Here is a 27500-nt window from a genome sequence, read left to right on the forward strand (position 1 = left end):
GGGCGTTTGTTTGATGTGGAAATTGGACAGTTTGAAACCGTCTCTTTTAATTTTTCACCAGTAACAGAGACCCCCTGGGTCTCACACTTTTTTTTCTTATAGGAAATAAATTCATTTTTCCCCCGCTCTTGCTCCTACACCCCACCCCCCCCCCCCCCCCCCACACACACACACACACACACTCCCACTGTTCCTTTACTCCCTTTGTCGTTGACCCTTTCTTTTCCTCTCCTCCCTACTCCTCTCCTCCCTGTCCTCCCCACTTGTGTTCTCTCTGTGCATCTCCGGCCTGGTCTCTCTTACTCTCTTCTGTGTTCTGAAAGGGATGCCTCTCTCTCTCTCTCGCTTGCACACACGCTTTCACTCACTTGCACGCACGCATATGAACACACACACACACACACACACATGCATAAAGGCAGACACACTTTCAAATCCATCGTGTCAGATCTCAGGTTCTGATGTAAATATCTCCATGTCTCTTTCCTGCCACAACCGCTGCATTTAAAATGAAACAAAATGAACCAGCGAAAAGCAACACTGAGCAGCACAAGTCCTTTCAACACAAGTTCTGCTTTCCCTATCTTTCCCTCTTCTCTCTCTTTCCCTCTTCTCTCTCTTTCTATGCTAGTTACTGTGTATTTTTTTTTCCAGACAGGACAGTCGTACCAAATGCCTGTCATGCTGGGTTTGGGTGGTGTTTGAAATTGATTTCCCACCTCTTCAACTGTTCTCCCTTTCTTTCCTCCTCCTTTGTATCCCAGTGTAAACATGCTCATATGAAATTCTTTCCCTCAGTCTCTCACCTCTGATGCAATGCCCTGTTGTTGGTTTACTTGCTCTCTCTCTCTCTCTGTTCTCTCTCTCTCTCTCTCTCTCTCACACTTTCTTGCTGTCTGTCTCACACTCTCCACCCCTGTGTTGTTGTTTTTTTTTTTGGGGGGGGGGGGGGGGGGGGGGGCTGGAGAATCTCCTCTCCAAACACAAACGAAGGGTCCACTGAGCTGAGTAAAGGCTTCTGATGTGCTTATCTCTCCCTGTGTGTGTGTGTGTTCATCTGTCTGTCTGCATGTCGGTGCGTCAGCTCTAATTTATCCTCCTCTGTTCTTTCTATTTTCTGCTGTCTGGCTGCTCCAGATGTTGTACCCAGTGTCAAAATGGAGATCCTGGAGAAGACGGAGAGGGGGTGGGGGTGAGGGGGTTGGGGGGGGGTTGGGGGGTAAGGGGGAAAAGCAACACATCTCTCTGTTTGTACAAGCAAGATTCACTTTGAAATTCAATTCCATTTCGTCTCATGGCACAAGACACCCGGCGATCAAGATGAGCTACAATTTGCCAGAAGAGGGGAAAAGAAATTCAGAGTGTCTCTGATGTTCGAAGTTGGAGTTGCCAGTTTTTTTTCTTACCATTCCTTTTTTCTGTCTCTAGACCTTCCCCGTGTTGATTATTTGACATGATTATCTTCTGTTCATCAATAACTTGCCTCATTACACTTTTCTGCAATGTCAGTGATTTACTACTCTTTCTGTATGCATTGTGCCTAGTCTTTGTTCAGCAGCCGAAAAACACCAATGGCCGTCTCTTTCAGCCAAATGAGCTCCTATTGATTTTAGTATGGGCAGAGCAGCTCACCACCAGGTGGCGACGAGGAGCGTGCTGGTCCCCTTGTTGATTTATTTATCTCTTCCTGGCTTTCATGCACCGTGTACCTGATGAAGGGGATGTCAGGCGGCCGCTGACAGCCACAGAGGCAACAGGAGTTTGTGCGATTTGGTGTGCTACGCTGCCAGAACAAGGAGTGTCAGTGGCACCGTTTGAAGTCCGAGACAGACGCGCGTCTCTGAACATCCCTTAATCTTCTGCGCTCTTTCGCGCTCAGACAGCGAACGCCAGCTACTTTTTTTTCCTTCCCTCTCTTTTCCCGAGGCAGCTGTTGCCATGTGTGTGTGTGTGTGTGTGTTTGTGTGTGTGTGTGTGTGTGTGTGTGTGTGTGTGTGTGTGTCTGTGTGTGTTTGTGTTTTCTCCCCATTCATTCCCTTGTTCACTTTTTCCCTTTCTTAATGACACAAACCATTCACCGGCCGCGTGTGATATCATTTCATCTCACATAATATGCATAGGCAGGTTTCTTCAAACACTGAAACCCTCTCCCTCCTTCTAGGTCCCTCTGTATCATCCTGTGCCTGGGAGACAGAGGCACAGGTAAAAACAGGTGCATGTGTGTTCATTGTTTGATTTGCGGTTGCATATCGTCTGTGGTGTTTGATCATTTTTGAACGGCTGTGGCGAATGCGAGTTTAAAAACCAACATATCACACACAGTTGTCTTATATGATTCTCTAGTGTTCTCATCAGGTTCAAATTAATGTTCGCAGGTGGCTCTGGTAGGCTTGTGACCATATGACCAACTGCCATGTATGACTACAGAGCCATAAGCAGCAACACAGACTCCAGCCAAAAGGTTAATTGTCGTTGAAACAGGTATGTGTGACTATTTACAGCTAAACTATTTACACTAAACTATCATTGTTCCCTGTATGTTCATTTCCTCTATAGTTCCTCTCCTCCCTCTGAAGACCTTCCACTACCTCCCACCGCTAGCCCTGAAAAATGATTTACAGTTCCTTTCCCAGTCCTTCGTAATGTACAGCATTTTATGTTTTGATGAAACACAGTTTAAACGATATTTGGAGAGAATGTCCAAAGCAAAATGTATAATCCACAACCAGTCAGTAAGCCAAATGAGTTTAATACAATATTGACAAATGCAGGGGGTCAAAGTTCAGAGGTCAGAGTTACTCACTTATTCAACAGAGCACAGTTGGTCACATCAGCCAACCCATTACATCTACTGTGAGATACTACAATCTAGAATCTCTAGACACGCTTGGTGTGTTTTTTTTCTCAGTCACTTTGGTACATTTCTCAGATCCAAATTGGTATTTTCAAAACTGCTTGTTCAACCTCCACATCACCTAGTCACTTGTACACATCATAAAAGCAATGGTCACTTGTGCACATCATAAAAGCAATGGTCACTTGTGCACATCATAAAAGCAATGGTCACTTGTGCACATCATAAAAGCAATGGTCACTTGTGCACATCATAAAAGCAATGGTCACTTGTGCACTGTGCACATCATAAAAGCAATGGTCACTTGTGCACTGTGCACATCATAAAAGCAATGGTCACTTGTGCACATCATAAAAGCAATGGTCACTTGTGCACATCATAAAAGCAATGGTCACTTGTGCACATCATAAAAGCAATGGTCACTTGTGCACGTCATAAAAGCAATTTCTCATTCTTTTGAACAAATGGCAAATGCTTTGGCACATTTCCGCAAATATTTCTTACATTATAAATGGCTTATGTCATTTTGATCAAAATGTATTATACTGGTTCTGTGTCGTACCCACAAAACATCTACAGGAGACATTAGTTCATTGCATAAGACATTAAATGCAAAAGGGATGAACCAGTTGTCATACTGTCAAGCATATTTTCTATTATTATAATCCTGAAATGATGAATTGCACTCAGGTGAATTCATTCTCAGGTGAATCTTGACTCTCACTTATGAAGGGGAATGTGTGAAGCGTTAGATCAACCAATGATCAACCAGTTCTATAAACTAGCTCAGGGGTGCCTCATGAGCCTTCAATTGGCAAGCATATATAGACAGCACAATATAGTGTTCTACAACTGGCAAGCATATAGACAGCACAACATAGTGTTCTACAATTGGCAAGCATATATAGACAGCACAATATAGTGTTCTACAACTGGCAAGCATGTATAGACAGCACAATATAGTGTTTTTACAATTGGCAAGCATGTATAGACAGCACAATATAGTGTTCTACAATTGGCAAGCATAGACAGCACAATATAGTGTTTTACAATTGGCAAGCATGTATAGACAGCACAATATAGGGTTTTACCATTTCTGACCATGCAAGAACAAGGAAATGAACAGGGTCAACGGCCCGGGAAGAAGAGAGCACGGCTGCGTGGTGGAAGGGTAGGGAGGCAAGATGGAGTCCATACACCACTGCATGTGTACATATCTCATTTAGTATTTTACCTTTGTGCTATGCAGTGCTGTAAGAACAATCCTGAGCTTCTTTTCTGTATCCCCATGGCATGGTCTGTTAACAAATTACAGTACAAACAGTAAACGCATAAGTGTGAATCCTATCCAATCTCTTGATATCAGATTCCCACATACAGCAAATGTGTAACTTTGTGCTGTTGAGATTGATATATGCCACTCAGAAAAAAAATAAAAGTTCTCAAGGCTGAATTGGAACCAAAACCTTAGCAATAGTTTATATTAGAAAATGCTTCCATTCCATTGTGAGATCAGAGATTGGGGTGGGTAAGGGGGTCCCCATGGGTGGGGGATGGGGATGATTCTTCTGCTTCTGTTAGGTGTACGTATGTTTTTTGTACTGATCTAAAATGATAGAACTCGTACTTTATTTGTATCTCTACCTTTATATTATCAATAAAGAATTGATTAAAAAAATACTTACATTATTTTGACAACATGGCTAAGCATTTTTACCATCTTGTTCATGGACAGTGACACAAGGACTTGCCATTTTGATGGCCCTGACGTGTTCATTGACATAAATATTTACTTTTTTTTTTTTAAAGATTTGTTTTTGGCCTTTTATTCCTGGATAGATTAGTGCAGAGTTGGACAGGAAATGATAGGGAGAAGAGGTGGGGAGTGGACAGGAGAAATGGCATCGGGCCAGATTTGAACCTGTGACTACTTCCCACTACTTCCTACTGTGTGAGCTACAGTGCCCCCCATACATATTTACTTTTGAGAAACAAAGTAAGGATTTTGAGACATAAACTAAGGATTTTGAGCAAGTTACGGGCTTTTGCAGGTAATCCATAGTGTGGTGCTGTTTGTACAAACTGTTTCAAGAAATGCTCTTATTGTGTTGCAAATGTTAATGATAATTCGAGAAATGCACTAAAGTGACTGAGAAAAAACGTAATCGGATATTTCGTCATTGACCACTCTACGAATACAATGTGTAAGTACTATGTTTTCAAATATATTATATTAAAGCTTTTCACATATTCCCCAGTCACTGATGTTGTTTGTTTTTTAAGCCAAAAAGGAAGTCAGTGGAAACATGCCTTTCTGGGCTCTACGTTCTTATCTAGTCCATGTTGCGGGTTTTCAGTGAAGCCAACCGTTATTAAATATTAATGAATCACCAAACCTGAATAAAACCAAGCAAACAAACAAGGAATCTACTCTTCTCAACACATCAAAAGAGTAGTTCATCAGAGATACTATAAATATGCTGTCTGTAGACTTTATCAGAAAATAAATAATGATTTAAAAGTACAACCTAAACTTCTCTCACATAGGTTACTTCAGGAGAAAGGGCAATGAGGATGTTGGTATGGAAAGGTTAGGTTCCATCACATGAAAGTGTGTTCTTCCTGAAAGCTCCTTAGGATATTCCGGGAGGGATGAAACCGAGGTGCGCACCCAGCAGCGGGAGATCTCTGTTCTGTGGTCACCAAGCGCATGAAAGCGCGCGTATCCACGGCTACCGCGAAAGGTTAAGTCGCTCTTGTGGTTATGGTCAGGGGTTAGATAGGCATTGGTGGATCAATGGACCCTTTACTTCAGAACATGCTTTGCAGATATCTGTCTCTCTCGCTTTCTTTCTCTCTCTCTCTCTCACTCACCCACTCACACACACACACACACACACACACACACACACTCACACACACACATATATCCTTCTGTACTGTATTGCTTTCTTCTGCCCTTTTTGGTGTGTTCTTTTACCATTTTGCTTTTGTATCTGTCTCTCTGTCCTGCCTTATCTGTACCGTTGTTTTATCCCTCCCTCTCTCTCTGTGTCTCTTCCTCTCTCACACACACACACACGCACACTCCCTCCCTCTCTCTCTGTGTCTCTCTGCGTATCTTCACCCTCTGCCTCCTGTAGCACACACTCTCACATTCTCCAGCATTAGCTGTACTTTAGTTCTACGGGCTACTCTAGCAGTCAGTGGGCTGAGTGTGTGTGTGTGTATGTGTGTGTGAGTGTGTGTGAGCGAGCACGAGGAAAGGGAGGAGAGGGGACCAGCGTCTGCCAGAGGCCCGTGGGCAGGCCGGGTCTCCGGGGTTAATTACTCCATTACTGGGTGTCTCCGGCTGGAGCTGTTTAAACATCACGGAGGCTGCCGAGGGATTAGGCCTCATTACTCCTGTTAAAGCCACGCCGCTGACCCCTGCACTACCACCCTCTGCCTGTGGCCTGTCAGGCGTGCCACGGCATATTCATACGGAGAAGGAGAGAGAGAGAGAGCGGAGAGGGGTGGTGAAAGGAGGCAGGTAACGGTAGAAATGAACAGTTGTACAAGGAAAATGAGAGGGGGAGATAATTGTAAACAAAGGAATTAGGATTGAGAGAGAGAGAGCAGGGAGGACGGCAGACAGAAGAACATTGAGGGCTGAAATCTTGGGGCTTAACTCCTGCAGGTCGGTGGCAGCATCATCATCACCTGAGCTCGGTAGGGGCTACAATTATCCCCAAATCCACAGATTAGCATCTTATGCTCAGGTTACTCCTCCTCGGCCAGGGCCCCGATGGCCCCTTTCGGATCTGATGGCATGCAAAGATAATGGGCCTATCTGGTGCAGTAACGAGGCCAATTAAAACGGGGTTCAGCGCGGCTGTAAATCCTGTTGACTCAGTCGTCGAAGGAAGCTGGATGCAGCTCCTTATTAGAGTTACCTGTGCCGGTAAATGTATTTGGATCAGAAGTCTGGTCATCAAGTCTTGGTACTATTGCTCTTTCCCAGGCAATATTACATGTGCACTGTGACAGAGGATGCTTTGAATGAAGGCCTCTGCATAAGGAATGTAGATCGGAAAAGGGATGATCTTGACTCAGCAGGCTTCCTAGACTAAATTACTTCAGCTGTATTACTGTTTGATAGTGCTGACAGAAAAAACTCCTTCAGTGAAATCAGGCAGATTAGTTTTTCGCTTTTTAGAAAAGGGAAGAAAATTGAGCTATGCTTCAAAGTAACGAGTGCCGGAAACCTTCATAGAAATGTATGGGAGTCAAAAGTAAAATATTTGTAACGTACTGGAAAATATGTCCTAAGTTTCCAGAAAAAAACAATAAACAAGTAAGTTCAGATACTCAAAACATTTACTTTATTACTGTCCACCCCTGAATCTTTTGAAGATTAAGAGATTAATACCTTCCAAAGGGTCTCTCTCATTGAAGAGTACAGCAAAGTTCAAGTGCTATGAACTCAACACGCCATTAACACTTATTTGTGTTGCAGGGGCCAGCAGAGATGCAGCAGCTAACTAACTGGGTATTGCGACTGTTAATACTTCGCTTTGCTTAGAGCTTTCAGGTTCATGTCAACCAAGATACGTGTAAAAAACACTATGATATTTTCATGATTCTAAAAGGTTGATCTGATGAAAGGAAATTATACATACATATCAGAAGTCAGGTCGGGCCATTGTCATGTCCAGATTTTTAGTATAGTTGAACTCGACTGCAACTATCTTGACTGAGCCTTTGTTTTTGGTTAGCCCTACTGGTACTAAAGCTGTTCATGTGATAATATCTCTCTCTCTGAAACACACACTACACTACACTGTAAATACACTTACGTGGAACTGAATGGGACTCAATTTACAAGTGTGGGGCCAGTGATACCTGATGTATATGGGTGTTCATGGCTGTATAGACCGACAGGCTCATATTCTGTGTTGCTGTGTGCTGTTTACTCGCACTGCTCAAGTTTCTGGGGAGGCTTTTGTCACACTTACACCAGTGCAGTGTGTGTGTGTGTGTGTGTTTGTGTGTGTGTGTGTGTGTGTGTGTGTGTGTGTGTGTGTGTGTGTGTGTGTGTGTGTGTGTGTGTGTGTGTGTGTGTGTGTCCTCATTTGAACCAAACCCTATAGGTTAATAGGTATTGAGTTGCTGGAAGATGAAAGAGAAAAACGAAAAAATGGGCCACAGTTGGAATCCGGGGTGCCGCATGGAGGAAGTAATCCAAGGATTTGGTTTATGGCTCAGGGCTAAGTGCATGTCCGGATCTTACCTATCTATCTGCATCATCTGCCAGGGGTTGTTGGTTCAAATAAGACTCGTACACAAGCCACACCAATATACAACAACATTGCAAAATATAAAGACTTATACACGCACAAACAGCCAAAAAGGCCTCAGGGGAGGAGAGTGTCAAACACTGCTGATGAGAATCCAATTAGATAAGAGAAAGAATGCTTGATTCCTGGGACATCAGCTCAGCAAACGCACAAGACTTTAGTCTGGGATCGAGCTGCCATTATATAATTGAAGGAGGAAAAGGTTGGGGTGGAGGAAAAGGGGGGGAAAAAATCAATGGAGACAGCTGGACTTGGCCTCAGCCGACAGGGAGCCGCATCCATATTGAAAGCAGCAGAGTTTTCGATCCATGTCTGGGATTGGCACGGATCCACTACACTAATCACACGCGGCGCCGGTCGATAGCGTCTCTCAGCCGTTGACACTTGCCGCCGCGGCATGTGTTAACATTTTTTTTTTTAAAACCTCCTCCGCCTTTTAAAAACCAACACACCACCTGAGATCACAGACATTTAAAGTCCCATGAAAAAACAAAACATGGATTATATTAAGCATTGCCTGAGGTGTGAGAGAAAGAAAGAGAGAGAGAGAGAGAGGATTCTCTGCTTTAGAGGCTCAGGATGTTTTGGGTGGGCAGTGCAGGAGAGCGGGCACACGGTGTTTATTTTATTGATGTTCCGGGTGAAGAGGCAGGAAGCTTTAGAGGAGCTTGACTCTTAAAATTCCCTCGTAGACCTCTCCCAACCGCTCCGATACGTGCGTCCAGCGGTGAGGGAGAGAGGCTTTGGCAGGCTCTCTGCCTCACTCTAGGATGATTTGTAACGATCTGTGCCGCAATAATAATAATTAAACTGAGGGTGAAATGAAATCTCTTAAGATTCTGTCATAGGTACAGTCAGACATTTGTGAGCATAGCTGAAAGAGACGAAAGAAGGAAATGTAAAGCAATTAAAAAAGCAATTAAGGACAGTTGAAACTACCTGGGCTTAATTTTTCACCACTCAAACCCTTTGTGCATTTTGCTTTCCTGTCTATTAGCTTTCAGATCCTATTCTTTTGCCGGTTGATTTCTGTTGATGATGAAAGTGTCCTTTTCCTGTAGTCAGGACTGGAGACTAGGTAGATGAACATGCAAGCATTGACCTCAGGCAGTGCATCATGTATTAAGTACAGTGTGGAGGCACACAACACAGGCCTGCGGAAACCAATATGAACAGGAAGGGACTGTGAATGGAGAGGGAACCTAGGCCAAGATTCAACCCCAAAAGTATGAGACGCAATTGCACATCAAAAGTACATACATTATCAAGGCTAAATATTAAATTCATTAACCTGCATTTTTCACTAAATCATGCTCGCTCGTGTGCCTTTTGTTGAACCATTTGTTTCCTGTTCATACCTCTCGTGCCTCTTTCCTTCCCGTGATTCGGATGAGTGTAGTCAGTCAGTGGCTTCTGAACTGATGAGCTATTACCTAGCTAGGTTATGCCACCAGAGCTTCACAACATAGTTAGATTTTGACTTTACATTTTTTTTATGTAAAGTCAATTTATGGAAAGAGCAAACGAATGAAAGGCTAAATGATGAGCGAAAAAGCCATGGGAGAAAAATATTGGAGAGAAGAACACCTTGAATCACGAACATTCGAAGACACCACTCAGAGATGCAGCAGTTAGTCAACGAACTGCAACATCGTGTTCGACACTAGCTAGCTAACTAACTCAATATTTATGTCACAACCAATGACGGTAAAAACATTTAAATAATTAAATAAGGGCTAAATGTGACTACAATTCATTTGCATTGTCACCTAAAAGATTAAGACTATGAATACATTTAAAATGGCTGTGAAAATTGCCTTTTCAATTGGCCCCTAAGAAATGACCCAATTATGTCGTTAATGTATCCTGATGCGATGGCTAACTGCCAGAGGCCTAGTTTGCATAGCATTAATGTAATTGAACTGTGTGTGTGTGTGTGTGTGTGTGTGTGTGTGTGTGTGTGTGTGTGTGTGTGTTTGCATGTGTGTGTGTGGTCATCTTGAGTGCAAGAATGTGGTGTGGCAGAGATCACCTTACTGATGGTGCTGGGATGCTCGGTCAGCTGCCATTTGCCTGACAGCAATATTAATTAACGGCTCTCCCATTACGTGGTCTTAAAGGCAAATGAATAGGTCAGGCAGGCTACTGATGGGCAAGTAAGCCAGCATAAACACACATGCTCTCTCTCTCACACACATGTGCACATACACTCACCAAATACAAACACATACATATTGCCGCACTCAAACACTCAGATTCTCTTCAAAATACACACATATTCATGCATCCTTAGTGATAAATGGACGCACATGCACACATATAAACACATGGATAGGTCACCCAGGCAATTGATGTGATGTACATAGTTAAGCAGGTATACACACATACACATTATCACACACATGAATAAGTCAAGCAACCACTGATGTGATGCCTATAGGGCCAAGCAGAAGAGCTGGGAGGAGCAATGAGACGGACGTATCCGTTTACCCGTCTTCCCTCACCGAGAAAAACTACCGTAAAGAAGCGAATGAATAAATAAAACCGTCCGCTCTGCTAAATCACTGGACGAGCTGTCATCACCCATCAGGGAGGCTGATCGAGTGTTTTAGTGCTGAAATCAGGGTCAGGAAACACGACCTTACAGAATTCGGGATAATCTTTCCACGAGCCGTGCTAATGAATGCTTTTCAATCAGCTCGTCATTAAGACTTTTAATCAGTTAGCTGAGTGAGGAGACACACTGGAAACCTGTGGTTGCCCTGCCTCTCAGTCTCTAAGGGAGACAGTACTGCCAGGGGCCGGGTGTCGGCACGCCCGAACCTTTCCGTGTGAAGAAGTCATCCCTCCCACCCTTACATCATCATGACATCACTGACAACTTAAAGAACAACTGTAAAAGGAGTTTTTATCATCCAGTTAAAAGACTGCTTTCTGAAGTAAAAATTGGTAACCAGATGCAGACCAATTCATTTTTTAATTGACTTATGTGAGCAGGCCAGATCTTTATTACATCGATTATGGTCATCTGGTTTTCTGTGCTGTTGTCTAATAATTAATGGTTGCAGTGAATTATTTTCCCTAATATGCTTAAAAAAAAAAAAAAAAAAACACTTCTTTGTCAAAATGCAAAAAAAATAAGTAATGAATGTGGGACCCTCCCTCCCCCTTTGCTTTGCATTTCTTCCTTTTTTTTCTTCTCTTTTTTCCCCTTAATAGCACACAGGTTTTCCCCACTCTCAGCATTTCATGTTTAATTCAATGGGCGCTTCTAATTGTTTTGCCCGCAGTCTGCGATTCCCAATTTAGAGACAAATGAACTGATTTTCTGTGTAACCTCGCCTCTTACCTGGCTCAAAGGCCTGCCCGACACGGCATGACACGTGTGGCTACTGCTACCACGGCGAGAGTCCACTGGGCCCCATCACGGCGGCCTGAGACAAACCAGGTCAGTGTGCGGAGAGGAGGCTCTTTTGTTATGTAAAACGGGTCCATTTGATCCCTGATGAGCACGGAAAGAAAAAGGGGGGCAGCGAGAGGAAAAAGGAAACCGTTGAGATAAACCGGCCTCATCAGATGATTAAAGATGCCTTTGCTCCAGTTTCCCTCTATTGCATTACACCAGTGTCTTATCCGCTTTCAAATGCTGATCATTGCGGGAAGCTCCTCCGTTTTTCAGTCGCTCTCTGTCTATTTAGGTGCTGTTTGTCTGTTATTTTCATACACCTTTACGTCTCTTATCATTGTTCTGTGTCCGGTGTCTTTGTCATCCATCCATCTAGCCATCAGAGATTATCTTTTGACTGTCAAAGATTAAAATTTGATATAGATACAAACATGTTTGGTTTGGACGGGTTAGTTATTGGGAGGTTCAACTAGTTATATTTCATATACATTTATGGTGTAAAGCATTCCATCAGCTTTGTTTTGCAGGCAAGGTGCATTTTAAAGTTGACTGCACTCTGAAATTCCCCTGTACATCAGCAGATTTATCACATCTATGCTAATGTGTCTCGTGTACTTGTCCTGTTATTTATTTCCTGGTAATTTATGATTGCGGGGCATGTATTTTTCAAGCACACTTGCACATGAAGTGTCATGGCTTGACAGATCGTTTGTCAAAACACAGTAAATATGGGATTTAATTAGGGGTGCTTTGTGTCGTGCAGCGAGGCCCGGGCGTCTACGGGCAGATAATATTACCCATTGATGGGCACTGTAATTACAGCTGTAATGTCGCTCCAGATGACAGATGAAATTAATTAAAAGTAAGTCATATTTTCCAGTGCTTCACCTCTTGCTAGCCCTATCTCTTCCAGAGCCACGTACCCCTGGAGTGTATACGTATGGTACAATGAGTGAGTTTTCTCATTCGCCCCTTCTCCCCTCCCTCCCTCCAGTCTACTCAGTTCCTCCCCGCAGCGTCCTCTTCTCCGCCTCTGTTGCCACTCTTTAAGTACACTCCACTTTGGCCACTGTTCTCCTTGTTACAGCCCCAACACGAGTGCAGACAATCAAAGTCTTTGGGAGCGCTGAAATATGCATGGCTATCCATGACGGGCGGATAAAGCAGAGCAATTAGCCACGTAATCCTAGAGCGGAGCAGACCATCTCTCTCCCTCTCTCTCTCTCTCTCTCTCTTTCTCTTGCTCTTTACCTCCCTCCCTCTCTTGCTCTTTACCTCCCTCTCTCTCTCTCTCTCTCTCTCTCTCTCTCTCTGTCCCTCCCTCTCCCCGTATCTCTTTCCCCCGTCTCCTCTCTTGCTCTCCATTAGTTAAATGTACTTTGTGTGTCGACTCCCCATCAAATCAAGTAACACTTCCTCTAATTGGCTTATAAATTATACAGCAGGGCCCTGCATTATAATTTCATCAGTGGTAAACATTGCGGGGGCAGTCGGTAAAGAATCTATCCTTCATTAATTTCTTAATTTGGGGAGATGGAACGAGGGAGAGGAAAGAAGGAGAGAAAGGTGGGAGAGAGAGAGATAGAGAGAAAGAGTGAGAGAGAGAGAAAAGAGTGAGAGAGATCAGGTCACCTCAGGCAGAAAAGAGGGAGGGATAGCTGGAAAAAAAGACGCAGAGAGGAAGATGCTGCCTGCGCTTTTGTTAATAGATGTCAGAAACCAGATCCTGGGGTTTTGTCAGTAGCACTAGCAAGGCAGCTCCTTTTCCTTCTCACATCCTCCAACACTGCCATCCCAGCCCCCCCCCCCCCCCCCCCCCCCCATGCATATACACACACACACACACAACACACACACACACACACACACACAAACACACACATACACACGCACACACACAGAGCCTCACCCCTAACTCACTCACATCTTTCCAATTTCACTTCTTCTGTTCCTTTTTTTCTAATACCAACTTTATGAATATTTCATAACGAGGTCCCATAAATATTCATTCTAATAGTTTTGCATAGTAGTTATTACCGGTATTTCTGTCTTAAAAAAAACAAAAATACTCATTACAAATTCTGCATATCCAACCCTGCCGAAATAATCATACACACACACACACACACACACACACACACACGCACACACACACACACACACACGCACACGCACACGCACACGCACACGCACACACACACACACTCCCACCATAAACACAATTAGGAGATTTATTTTTGTTATCCTGTTTGCAAACACAGTTAAATGTTTATTTGGAGGGCAACAGTAACTTACTGACCTTAGCCAGGACTGTGGGCTTGGCATGTAAGCTTCCACCACTGAGAGGCAATTCTTTGCCTACTTAGGAAACAACCCATCTATATGAATATTAACCTTATCAGTGCTGGGGATGGGGAGAGGATAACGTCACTGAGGTTTCCATTGGAGTTCTGTAGATTAACTTCAGGAAGAAACTGCAACCTCTCAAACACATATACTAGAAGCGCAACAAAGACCCGAAAAGATATCCTACTCTGTAATGGTTCTGCACCTGGTTTGGCTTGGATGTGGTCAGTTTGCACCAGATCCCAGGCAGAATGGGCCTCCCTCTGGTAGGTCACCAAGAGTAGTGCTAATGGGTGGATGTCATTGGTCAGTGGTCATTCCTGAAGATTGGCTTAGGGCGGGACCAGTACCGAAGCATAGCTGCTAGAATTACTTCAAAGGTGGCCTTAAATAATGCCTTCTGATGCATTGAATCATTTAATAATGTTAATGGAACTTTTGATAGAACTCAACAGAACATCTTGAGTGCTGTGATCCAACCCAGTGATTCAGAAACTCAATAAGTAAAATTAGGCCTTGATTTGTTTTGGCCTGGAGAATGAAACTACACGAGAGGACATATTTGTCTATCATCCACCATAGAGATTAGCCTGGCCATTACCAGCCTGTGACTCCATTTTTTTCCGTCAGTCAGTCAGGCCTAACCCCGTTCATTTTCGTTTCCGAGATGGGCGGGTGCTTAGCTTGAGGTTTAAAATCATTGGAGTTCCCTTAACCAATCAGCAACGTTTGGTAAGCATTCGGTAGATTAAACTCTTCCCAAAGCCAGTTGGGTGAAGAGCTACGACGTCCTTTCCAATCATAAATCTTACAAGACAATACTCTTGTTCTCCTTTTAATTTTCTGATGTTCTCCAGAGTTGAGACAACTTTCCCGATAGCTTTTCGTGTCTCTTCCTCCAAGGTGAGTTTTGCGTCACAGCTCTGAACTGTTCGCTGATTGGTGCGGTTGGATTTTGAGTCCTGGAGACGATTGTCAACGGGGTTAGGCCAGACTGAGTATGAACTTGAAATCAATTCAGGCGGAAATACGTAGGCTGGTGTTACCAGGCTACATAGAGATGGCAATGAGGAATTACAATGATTTTCTGCATTTTTTTTATTCATCAAATATCAAATGAACTCTCTCCAATCCCACTCATTAATGGCTGTGAGTCTTTGACAGTCTGGCCCTTGGCCATCACAGCCTCTGTAAAATGTTATAGACATCATGATATTGAACATGTTCACGTAACGAGTTCTCCATGTTTAGAGTGGTATTTTTGTATGTCCTTGTGGACGGTGGAGAACAAACTGCCATTATTTATTCTAATGTTGGACCTATTACCTCTTGACTGTGTTGATCGCAAACCACTTTGACAACTGAAACAAATACTTTAGTTAGGGTGTAGAAAATAGATCAAATCAATTATTGTGCTCTTAATGATTTATTCTATTGTCAAAGCACAATCATTTCATTATCGTCAGCAGGTGAATAGCAGGGTAAAAAAATCCCATGCATAATCTGCTGCAGACGTGGCACGGGAACTACCTCTGTCCCCGTAGCTGTCTCTGATGTTGAAATGATGATAGACTAACAACTTAAGCACTCCCTTTGTCGAGTCAGTGTCGTGACATGAGATTGGAGTTTTGTGATTCACTTCACATTGTATGCGTTCACCAAATTGTCTCTCCATGTCTCTCTCTCTTCCTCTCTCCCCTCTCTCTCTCTCCCTCTCTCTTTTTCTGTGTGTGTGTGTGTGTGTGTGTGTCCTGTGAGTAGGACTTTGTGACAACTCCTCTGATCTTTGAAAGACCCCCGATATTAAAGCATCAACTTTCAAATGAGCTTACATTATCACATTTCTCAGACGGGGGGAAAACCGAAGTGTTAAAAAAAGAACTACAAAGAGAGGCTCTTTCTTCAAACGAGTGAAAAGTAAAGAAAAAGGAAAGTCTGAGGGGAGACGTATGATATCCCGACACCTCACGGCAATCTCGGCAGGCAGGCCCACATCATCTGAATTCCTTTGGACGGCTGCCACTTGGGGTTCGCAGATGGAGAGCAGAGTCTCCGTGTCGCACCGTTTTGTTGTTTGTTTTTAATATCGTCATTTTTTATTATTATCAGGATTTTGATCTTGGGGACGATAAATAATTCAGCCAAGTTATATTAAACTGGCACGGCTCCTGTTGTTTTTGGGTCTGTTTTGTTTTGTGACGTGCTGCGTCTGAAGAGCTTGTAGACTGTCATTATCTTGAAGAGATATTTATCATCTCAATTATCCCCCAACACAGTAATGTGCCATTGTGTATTTTTGGATTTAGCTGGTTTGGTCTCATCTGGAGGCCTTAGTTGTGTTGCTGGGCGCCAAGTCTTTTTATTTTATTATTTTTATATTGTGCTTCAGGATTCTTTGTGACTGATCAGATTGTCTTGCCATGTTGACCAAGTGCAAACAAGCGCATTGAAGGTCACAATGTCACAGTCTTCAAGGTGGCAGGGCAGTATTTCGTAAACTAATTTCCTATGGGTCATGCAAACTCACACTAGATCATGAACACACACACACACACACACACACATAAATACACACACGAGGGATAAGGGTGGTGAGTTGGAGGCAGCAGAGTGTTCACGGGGTTAATTAACATGGTTCTAAACAACAGCCGTGGCTCTGGCCTTTGTGTGGCCTAGCATTAGTTCCACACCAGTGCGCCCGTACTGCCAGAAACAAGCAGTGAGACGCACTATTGACATCTCACCCCCTCTCCACACACACACACACACACACACACACACACACACACACACACACACACAGGAGTCACGGGTCAGCAGTCGAGTCCCCTTGGGCCGTTGTTCTGGGTAAAGGGCCATGTTAACAGTCTGATTTAAAAATCCCTGTAAAGCGGGAGGCTGCAAGACAAGTCCCAGACTGGCTTAATTACTGATGACAAGTTTGAGGCGACGCTCCTTTGCTGAATACTTTAACACCGCAGAGGAAATGCATTCTCGGGGGGGAAACTGATGAGTGAACGTGTGTGTGTGTGTGTGTGTGTGTGTGTGTGTGTGTAAGTGTGTCCCCTCTTGACATCCACCATATACATGTTGTTTATTATTGATATCAGCTGACATTTTTTCTTAATTTGTCTCACTTCTCTTGGATGGAGATGATTCAGAAACAGAAAGAAAATAAATCATTTTTGGCAAGATTTAATATTGGCATGCGTTTAATATATGTATGAAATACATGGAAGCTAACGAGCCTGCCTACAATTTTACTCTCATATTTTTCCTTCAAATTTATTCCTATTTTGCTATCTGAATAAAATTAGTCTGCAAAAGAAGGGCTTGGCAGAACATTTCCAAACAGCTCATATATGAAAACATTTATTTCAAAAACTCATTTCATACATATCCGTACAATTTATTTATTTTTTGATTGTTTTTCCAGTGGCTTTCAGAAAGTGGAGGTAATGCAGAAAGCCAATAAATACAGGTGTCCCCCTTTAGAATATACATAAAATCATTTTGAGCCTATCAGAGAACATGCCACCATTACAGACAATCAAGGGGACTGACTGAAATTGTGTGTGCCGAAAGAATGTTGCTTGATGCAGATCACTGGTCAAGCGCTAAGGAGGTTATGAAGTCTGGTCTCAGGTGGGATGCCGCCACCTGCCACAGAAACGTTGGCAGGCAGAATGGTTAAATAACCATGACGATAGGTGTCACAGAAAAGATGGTTAAATAACAATGAAGATAGGTGCCACAGACAAGATTCACACAACAGACTCACACTGTAGCGAGAAAACTGGCCTATGTTGCGTAAACAACAACTAACAAGAGAGAACACTGACTAAACTAAACAGAAGTGTTTCGTAGTGTAAATGATGTGAGTGTGCCGAAGTGTCTGTTGACATGGCGTGGCCTGACGTGAGTACAGTTTCGTGAAGACGCCGCACACTTGCCTGGCGTACACTGCATCTTTTAGAATATGTTATCAAACGAGGGAAAATGCCATTGAATGAAATGAAACACAAAAGCTACGAGGGCCTTGCAGCCCGTTCCCTGACACAAAGGCCATAAATATTGAATGCAGTGAGAGAAGAGAAATCTCTGTTTGAAGTCTAGAGAGAGCACAGACAAAGAGCGGGAAGAAGAACAGGGGGGCGGTGGCGGTGGTGATTTGTAATTATGGTAGAAATGGTTCCTGACAGATTATTACACGAAAGGAAGGAGGAGGATCCATCAGAGAGTGAGAGAGAGAGAGAAAGAAAGAAATCCCAATCACCTCTTCACCATCGTCGGTCTCCACCTAACACAAAACCAACCAAACACGATCGCAGAAATAAGCCTGACAAACAAACAGTTTATCGGGAATTACATGCAGAGTGGGGGGGGGGGAGTGGGGGGAGAGAGAGAGAGGAAAAAAAACACTCAAGACAGGGCCTCCATTTTGTTTTTCTGTGTCAGAAACAGAATATGGAATGAGTCTTCTGCCGTGTAAGAACCTAGTGGGTGTCACTCCAAGGGGAGGTTAATTACATTTGACGACATCCTTGTGTTCTCTTTTGTGACATCGAAGTAATCATCAGCAGTAAGACAGAACTGCGGGAGGTTAGCGGAGGCCACAAGGGAGACAAATGCCTTGATAATCAACCCCAGGCCTCCAGACTAGGACCTGAATATTATGATTACTTTGGAGACACCTAAGCAGCCCCCCACTATTCCGAAACCTCCAATGGATCTCTTGATCAAGGGCCACTTTGCTTTAATGCATGCAATAGACCGAACCGTGCGGCAAGCCTGCGTTGATTGGCTCAATATCACATCAAACGCCTCTCCCTCGGCCGTGAGGGTTTAGTATTACTGGCTGCCAAACTGGTAATGAAAGCTGAGCAGCCTGGGAACAGGGAGGTTAAAACAAGGAAAAAGAGTAAGAGTGACTCTTCTCCGCTCTTTAGCCCCTTTTAAAAGATGGAAGTGGTCAGAGGCAGGTAGTTAGAGGCAACGAGGGCCTTTCAGGGAGAGGAGGGAAAGGGGGATTGTGGGTAATTATCTGTCCGGCCTCATCCGGGCCGGGGCCTGTCCTGATCCTCTGACACCCCTCACGTCTCGGAGCACGTAGCCTCAGGGCGAGCTCTCATCAGCTCTCGGGGCGGGGGGGGGGGGGTGGACGGGGGAAGGTGGGGGTGTGACAGCACTGGGGTTAAGGGGGGAGTGTGGGTGAGGAGCCGCGGGGATAAGAGCGGACGTGACGGGGAACTGAACATGCTCCCGGTCCCTGGCCAACAGCGAGGCCCACTCCAGCTTTGATCACCGGACACTGACCCCCTTGTATGAGCTGAAGGCAGAGCCAAGGCGATACAGAGACAGGGCCTAGCGATGGAGGGGTGAACTATTGTGACGTTGCCAGTGAATATGTCCACCACTGTCTACTGAAACGGGGAGGAAAGAGGTTAAAAAGAAAAGGGTTAATCGTACTTAACGATGTGCTGTGTAAAAGCCTCCCTTAATTAAAATTACCGTCACATCTGCACCCGCTATCCAGCCCTCATTACTCGGTCTTCTCATTACCCACAAGCCCCCTTGGGGAAGGGACCCAATCAGTTTTAAACACACTTCCACTCTCTCACACCCGCACTCATTCTCCTCATCTATATAAAGTCCTCCTCTGAACTCACAGAGAGGTGCAGGCTATGACTACCGCTGCACTGCAATATTTCCTGAGCCAATTAAAACAGACGCGTTTACTAAAACAATGTGGAGCGAGATATGTGTGTGTGTGTGTGTGTGTGTGTGTGTGTTTGTGTGGTTCTCGTGGTGAAGGGGAAATGTATTCCGTTCCTCTACTGTTTGTCAGGGCAAGAACCAAAACAAAAACAAGTCGGATGCTCCTAAAAATATGCCAATACTTTCTGCCGAGCAAAACAGAATATTTAAAAATAATAATAATTATGCACATAATACTGCATAAAATGAACACTTTGTGAAAAGGGAGAGTAATGCCTTTCTACTGCCTCTCATGAAGGACCTAAGCGTAGGTTTCCAACGAAAACAATTGTTTATTTATACATAAAGACACACCAACATGTATATAAAAACTCTGCAAAATACCAAATAAAATTCACTCTCGTGTGCTGATATGACAACATGAAATGGAGTTCTTATGGCATCTGTTAGCAGCATGGTCCATCCTGATTGGCTGCTTCAGGCATAGTGACCTTTGCCCCCTTCAGCGGCGGGTGGGATCCTAAAGTAGGGGGGAGTCACAGAACACACACGGTCCCTGTAGGATCCTCTTGATCCACTCCGGGTCTGGGGGTCACGGGGTCATAGAAGAGAGGGGGAACCATTAGGTCGTGAACAGTGCATGCTGTACAGAGTCTGTAATGCTTCAAGTGCCGTGTGGTGAGAAAGATGAAGCACCCTCCCATCGGGTTAGTCCAACCAGGACAGGTCTTAGGACAGGCACTGGCACTGCAGTGGTCACGGGTTCAAGTCAAGGAGAGGAAAAACACTAAGAAAGTGCCTTCTCTTTTTCACCACACTCACAATGTGTCGGTAACAAAATTGGCTACATTGTAGGTTAGTGGTTTGTGAGAGACGCTAACATTGATTTGTCATATTTAATCAGAGGCTGTATGAAAGCACAAAAAGCTCTGATTTTTATTGCTGACTTTTACTTAAGAGTCGAGCAGAAAAGTGGGCCGTTTACTTGGTGCTGTGATGGCAGGAGGTGGACCTGCACAGTAAGACCTCATTCGCACCCATGATCGTGACAAAGGTAAAGGGTGGTTTTAACTTGTTGATACGAACTGAATGTATAGGTGCTGCAGATAAGGTAAATCCCTCTAAACAGAACAGACATTATGGTTGAATGACTATAAAATGATGAGAACATATCCAGTATTGTTCTTTAACAGCCTGTTTGACTGATGAGTCAAAACATTTGCTCTAATCTCATCTTCTAATAATTTTCCTTTCTTTCTGGTCACAGCTTGTCTTGGGGGTGGGGATGGTGTGGGTCAGAGCTTCATGCTGACACTGACTGAGAGGAGAGGAGAGGAGAGGAAAGATGAGGAGAGGAGAGGTCAGGAGAGGAGAGGAGAGCAGGAGGAGAGGAGAGCAGGAGGAGAGGAGAGGACAGGAGAGGACAGGAGAGGAGGAGAGGAGAGAGGAGAGGAGAGGCTTTTCACCTTCAGGCACCGGCAGCCGAGCGATGCTATCTTGCAGTAAACAGCGCCTGTAGGTCACGGACTGGCATGCCCGGTATGAAAGCATACATCTGGAAGAAGACGAGATGAAGAAGGTGAGACACAAACACACACACATACAGAGGTGGTGGTGGTGGTGGTGATGGGAGGTGTAGTGGCTGCTTGGCTCTATAGTCACAGATACATCATGCACTACCTTGATCAACCATAGGAGGCAGCACACACCACCCAACACAGGGAAAAGGTGAGGAGCAGAGACCACTGTGGTTAACAGATAACTGGGTGCTCTTTGGGATTAAGGTCCAGACTTTGTCAACATTGAATATTTGGAATGTTGTACTTCTTCTAGTCAACCATTTGTTTTACAGAAGTCTTGTTGCCGTTGTGGAAAAAAAGGTTACACTGACATGTCCTATGTCCCTGCCTCCTAGGCCAAAGCACTAGGTAACTACAATTTAAAACCACTAAAATGCCTCGGTAGGGGGCTGAAGCTCAAGCTAGCACTGCAATTTCAAGCAGAAAATAGCATTTTTAAAGTTGTTGAATTTTTTTTTGTCATCACAAGGCGCCACTGTATGTGGCCATCTGGAAGCATGGTTAGACTGGGGGGTGGATGTGACATTGGATGAGTATAGAAAAGTATAGTAACACAATTACTTTGGCCTTGTTCTGTACACCGAAAGCGCTCAGATGTTTCTGCCCCATAATGCTCTGGAGAAGGACACAGTAGAGAAGGAAAAGAGGCAGTCTGGGTCTCACCTGAGCCACAGGTGGCCTTTGGGACACACAGCCTGCCGTCGGTCGTTGAAGGGAAGCACGTCTTTGCACAGGCTGCAGTACTCTGGAAATGTCTGCTTATTCATCTTCTTACAGACGTGTCCAATCAGAACCTGAGGGGTCAAAGACAAGGGCCAGGTAATGAGTGGAACTGGCGAGTTTAGCATTTCAAAGTGCAGTCATTTCACATCCTGGTTTGGGTTTTGGTTCTGTTTTCCACTGAAAATTGCTCACTTACATCAACATTACTTGTTATCAGAAAGCCGTATGTCTATCCTCCAAATATTAAACACACTGACCTCAAGCTGAAATATTCCACAAGTTTACTGGCATTTCCTCATTTCAGTCAAGCAGACCTTTGCAACTTTAAGGTTGAGAACGTTTTCAGGTCATTAGATTTAGGGTAAGCAGCCGCGTCCTCACCGTAGCCGCCCGGTCCTCGCAACTGTCACTGGCAAGGAAGTCGCAGACACCCCGCGTGGGAATGCTGGTGTTCTCCGTGATCCAGGTGTGCAGGTACACCTCTCCCAGGACCCGCTTCATGTGTTCGCGTGTCAGGTGCACCTCGACCACCTCCATCCAGGCCTGCACTTCATTCATCCTGTCCTCCTCCGCCTTGGCCACCTTCTGCCCTTCCCCCTCTCCCTCCCCCTCCTGCTGTACCTGGCTCTCCTCTCCCTCGCCCCCATCCTCACCCCTCTCCCCCTCGTCCTCCCCCAACATGGGGGCTTTGGAGTCCTCGTGGTTGGGCCTCCAGCGCGACTCTGCGGGCGACTTCTTCAGCGACTGGTAGAGTACGCGGCACAGGAAGAGCTTGAGTCTCCACAGGTAGGTGGTGCTGGCGCTGTGCACCTTGTCGTCCAGCTCGTCCAGGAGGAACGGCGGGATGCGCTTGTCCCGAAGCACCTTCCAGCGCAGCAGGTCCAGCAGGTCGGCTTGCCGAAAGAGGTTCTGCACGCCTGACTCCAGCAGCTCAGTGGCGGCATCCTCAGGCGTCTTCAGCGTCACAAACTGGACCTGGAAGGTGAGGACGGACACTTGGTTAATTTATCAGATTTTACGACAGACCCATCAACAGCCTTGAAAGGGAAAACGTTTCCTGGCAGAGTTGGGTCAAGTGAGAGGAGTTTTTAGAGGAACACTGTGAGTATTTGGTTGGTTGTTTACTTTATTGTGTAGCTAGTTATTTGTTCAGTTGCTGACTTGCCTAAGATCATATTTCAGCCAATAGGGTTGTTGTAGCTGGTAGATAAACAATGTACACAACGTACATTAGGTCACAAGTTCAAAGTGTGTGTACACAGGTGGCAGTCAGCATTACGATCGCCTCACCTGGTAGCGGCGTTCGACCGGGTGCAGCCCGTTGGTCATGCCCTCCGTGGTGACCAGTGCCATGTAAGCGCCGTACGGGCTGATGCTGATGCCATGCAGGCGCCTCCCTCTCACACCCTCAGGCAGGGTCACCTCCTCCTGCTTGAAGATCACGGCGTTGTCCGTGAAAATGGGCGTGAGTTTCTTGACGTGGCCATCCAGTGCACAGGTGTACACCGAGCCGCCGTGGTGGCCGGCGTTCAGCGAGGTGATGGGTGTGGAGTGCAGGCCGGTAACGTGAGAATGGTGCACATTCAGGCCAGCCTTGGTGATTAGCAGCAGGCACCAGAAGAGGTAGGACCCGCGCGCCGCCACCACCAGACTGCAGTTGCACTTGTGCTGCGGATGGAAAAGAGTCACGCAGCGGATCTGGTGCACGGGGATGCGGTCCGACTCAGGCCACAGCACCACGGGCTGCCGCAGCGTGAAGTAGCCCTTGACGGCGCGAAGGTTGACCGGCAGGATCTTGACTGGCCCGGAGCTGCTGCCCACGATGAGGCCGCTCATGCGCCGCCCGCCGTGCTCGTACTCCCACCACGCCAGCACGCTGGGCGAGGCGACGCCCGAGACGATGGTGTTGCAGGAGAGCACCGCGTCCTCGCCCTGCAGAGGCAAGCGGAACTGCCACACCACCAGGTCGCCGTTCTCCATCAGCACTGCCAGCAGCACCGTCTCTACCTCCTGGCACTTGTTGTTGGTCTGCACCTGCTGCGTGGTGCACATGCTCGACCACTCCATGCGTACGGGTGTCTGCATGCGGTAGCGCCGTCGCAGCTCCTCGGGGTCTGACAGTGGGGCGGGAGTGGTCGAGGAAGACGAGGAAGAGGATGAGCTGTCCGATGCGACAGAGGCGTAGTTACGGGACGCTAGCATTTCACCGTACAGTTTGGTTAAGTCAGCCTCCTGCGTCCACTGCAGGCGTTTCCGGCTGCTGTGCACCGTCAGCCGGTTGTCCAGTGTGAGTGTGGCTAGCAAGCAGCGGCCATTGACGTCGCAGCCCAGAGGTGACCAGCTGGTGTACTTGACTCCCCGTGGTACCCCTGTCTGGGGATTCATAACTTTGTCGATCATGAATTGCTGTAACACAGTTGGGTCAGTCGATGAGGCCAAGTCGTTTTTCACTTTCGAGACTTCTTCCTCTGGGCCCACCTGTTGAAACAAGGTCGGGTTATTTTAAGGTAGATGAAGACTGTTTAAACATGAACAAATGCTCTATCTCCTTTAACGTTATTAATAGGCCTAGATGTCAACATATGGCCCAGATATCAATTTGAGACGACACTATAACAAACTTTCTGAAGAAATACAGCATCTTATACTGTTGTTTATTCATAATGTTATAATTTGCGTAAGTCATCATAAACACGCAAGACTTAAGATGTAACATTACACAAATAACCCATACACCGCTAAGCTAGCTAGCAACCTGTTTTGATTACTAGTATAGTATAAGTATGAAACAATGCCTGAGCTTTACCACAGGACACAAACCGATTCAATCTTACCTTCAACTCGTAAGCAGACTCCGGTACGGGAATTATGGTTCGGTGTAGAATCAAGTCCTGGTTATGAACATTAATATCACACAAGAGCTCCACAACAGAGATACTGGTGGAGGTAGAAACTGAAAGTCGGTGGTCCTCTGACCACGTGAGGGGCTCCAGACCACTGATCGGACTCAATAATTTTATCTCAGGTTCTCTCTTGACGATCGGTCCCAGTGCCATCCATGGGTCGTTCTCCTGTTCGGGTTCAGGGGCAGGTTCGTCCCCCACCCCATCTGGGGCACAAGTTGGGCTAGAAGCCGCCATTTTCCAAATGAAAAATAAAGATTCCGTCTCCAGGAAATTACAACGGCAACAGAGGAGGGACATACATAGCGCGTTTCTCGGTTGCCAGATAAAGACGAAATCCTCCCTCCCCCCAACACAACCTGACTGTCTCACAGAAGTGTATTGTAAAAGACATTATGGTGGTTTGTACTTTGTACGGTCTTTTCTAGTTTTATAGTCACTTTTTTATATAATAATTGAAGAAGCCCTTGTTATTGTGTGATTATGACTTGAAAAAAAATTAACATAGAATAATAGATCATTATAAATACGATTACATGATTCTCTCCAGTAAATGCAATGCCAATAAATGGCTAGGAATGTGATAAAAACACAGACAACTGAATGATTGGATTAATAACTGTCCGGTAGAGGATCATTTATCAGCATCTACACTCCTGGTGCCATTTTACAAATTGTCACGCCAGCTGAGATTTGGAGTGGCCATTAATTAATTGTGAAAATATTATCTCCGTCAAGCTCTCTGCTGCTTTTCGAAGACTGGTGTGACAGGCAACGGAGTGGCATGTAAGATAATGCTTTTTACTGGCCAGGAAGAGTCAGGGGTCAGGCAAGCCCGACTTTGTTGGATTACGCTGCTGCCATGCTACCCTTGCCTTGCTACTGCTGCCGCCATGCTATCGCTAGAGCTCACAGGCACAGCAAGGAGAGAGGAAAGAAGTGTGCAGGAATTTATCATCCTAGAGTGTTTTGTTCTGAAACAAATGGTTACAAATCTGTGTTACAAATATTATAATAGTGCCACACTCATTCCAGTGTCTCCCGTTTCTGTCATTTGTTTCAATAATCAGATGAATAAGTAAAGGGGAACCTGGGTGTATTTCAGTCTTAATGAAGCATGTAGCAGATGAATATTTCAGAGCCCTGCTGCGCATCTTTTTTGTGGGTTTTGACTCGCGTTGATCTCGGTGAGACGTGTAGTGGGGACTGTGGGATTAAACATTCATTAAAGCCTGTCTCTTAGATTCGACCCCTGCCTGTGAGCCCTGAGCTTCGGGGCAAACCTGGTCCTGCAGGACCTCTGGGTCTGTTGGGTCGGATCGTGTTCTAGAGCCAGTGGGTTGAAGTCGCCGGCATGTTCAAGTCAAGTTGATTTCCTCTCAGGCAGATTGAGTGCAGGGATTGGATGCTGTGGGCACGGAATGAATTTTACAGGATGTGAGCCACACAGCATGTGTTTGTTTTTTAAAGCTATTTATTTCCACTTCTGACCACTTTTCCACCGCCGTTGTGCCGTATAAGAGTGAATGAGTGGGGGAAAGCTTGGCATGTGTAAATAACGTGCTGTAGAATTACTGTCTAGATGCATTATTATTTTTGCACGCTCTGTGTGTGTGTAGCCTCGGCGGGACTCGCTCTGCGTGTTCCTTGGTTCATGTTCCTGGGGGAGATTTTGACGCATGGCTCATCAGGCGGGTGTTAATCATTCAGAAGCGTAGACAGACACACACAAACACACACACACACACACACACACACACACACACACACACACAAACACGCATGCTCCCCTCCCGGGACAGCTGCTGCAGTACGTTACCCAAAACACACAATCAGTGATATAATCATCATGATGATAATGAAATGCATTTAGAGCACAGCAGCCCACAGCAGTTTCCTCTCTCTCTCCCCTTATGCTCCCCACCTCCTTCGGGGGACTGGTGAGAGACGTGGGCACGGGAGGAGATGCCAAGCAGACGATTGCCCATCTCTTCCCCGACCGCCCTCCCCCCTTTCCCCAACACACCAACTACCTTCCCCCTTTCCTTTGGTATCCCTGTAGAGCGGTTCATCAGAAACTAGGCGGCAGGGTCGAGGGGGAGTCCCACATTTGCCTGCCACTTGTACCCACGTACGCTTGCGACTGCAGTGTCTTACCTGACAGGTGCGTCTCTCTGTCAGAGCTCCGCTGTGGCTGCCTGATGGAGGATGGGGGGGATGCAGGGGGCCTGCTCTGGGACGCCGTACCCAGGAGAGGCCTCCTCGTCCCCGCTGGTCCCCAGAGCCAGCAGCCGGGGCCCAGAGCGCGGGCTTAAGCCACCCCCGACCAGCGGGCATGCAAGCGCCGGACAGCAGGAAGCCCTACGCTCTGGAGAATATTTTTAGAATCTACTCCATGCAGTCTTCTTTTTCGCATGATTGAGTTTGAATCCGATGAAGGCAAGGTGACATGTCGCCTTGTCTGTCATTTGTGTTCAGTTTAGAAGGATTTTAGAGATTTTGTCCACAGTGTGATCTGTTCACAAAGCATGCAGGATTTAGTCAAGTTATTTACTAGTTATGTCTGCTACCATTGGTATACTTGTACTATGTATAACTTTTTTTTTTTAAATAAATCAATTTGACCAAAAA

General features: G+C 45.5%; 1 protein-coding gene across 1 annotated transcript in view; it reads right to left on the reverse strand.

Annotated features, from left to right (window-relative positions):
- Positions 1-25106, reverse strand: part of gtf3c4 (general transcription factor IIIC, polypeptide 4) — a gene marked incomplete at both ends in the record, with an annotated part of 28236 nt that extends 3130 nt beyond the window's left edge. Inside the window, 5 exons of the mRNA XM_080847527.1 lie at positions 21130-21218; positions 21907-22037; positions 22348-22941; positions 23257-24444; positions 24801-25106. Of these exons, the coding sequence (XP_080703653.1) occupies positions 21130-21218; positions 21907-22037; positions 22348-22941; positions 23257-24444; positions 24801-25106 (2308 nt within the window). The remainder of the gene's footprint in view (positions 1-21129; positions 21219-21906; positions 22038-22347; positions 22942-23256; positions 24445-24800) is intronic.
- Between the last annotated feature and the right edge of the window lie 2394 nt (positions 25107-27500).

The sequence above is a fragment of the Sprattus sprattus genome (assembly GCF_963457725.1).
Source record: "Sprattus sprattus genome assembly, chromosome: 11".
NCBI classification, from domain to species: Eukaryota; Metazoa; Chordata; class Actinopteri; order Clupeiformes; family Clupeidae; genus Sprattus; species Sprattus sprattus.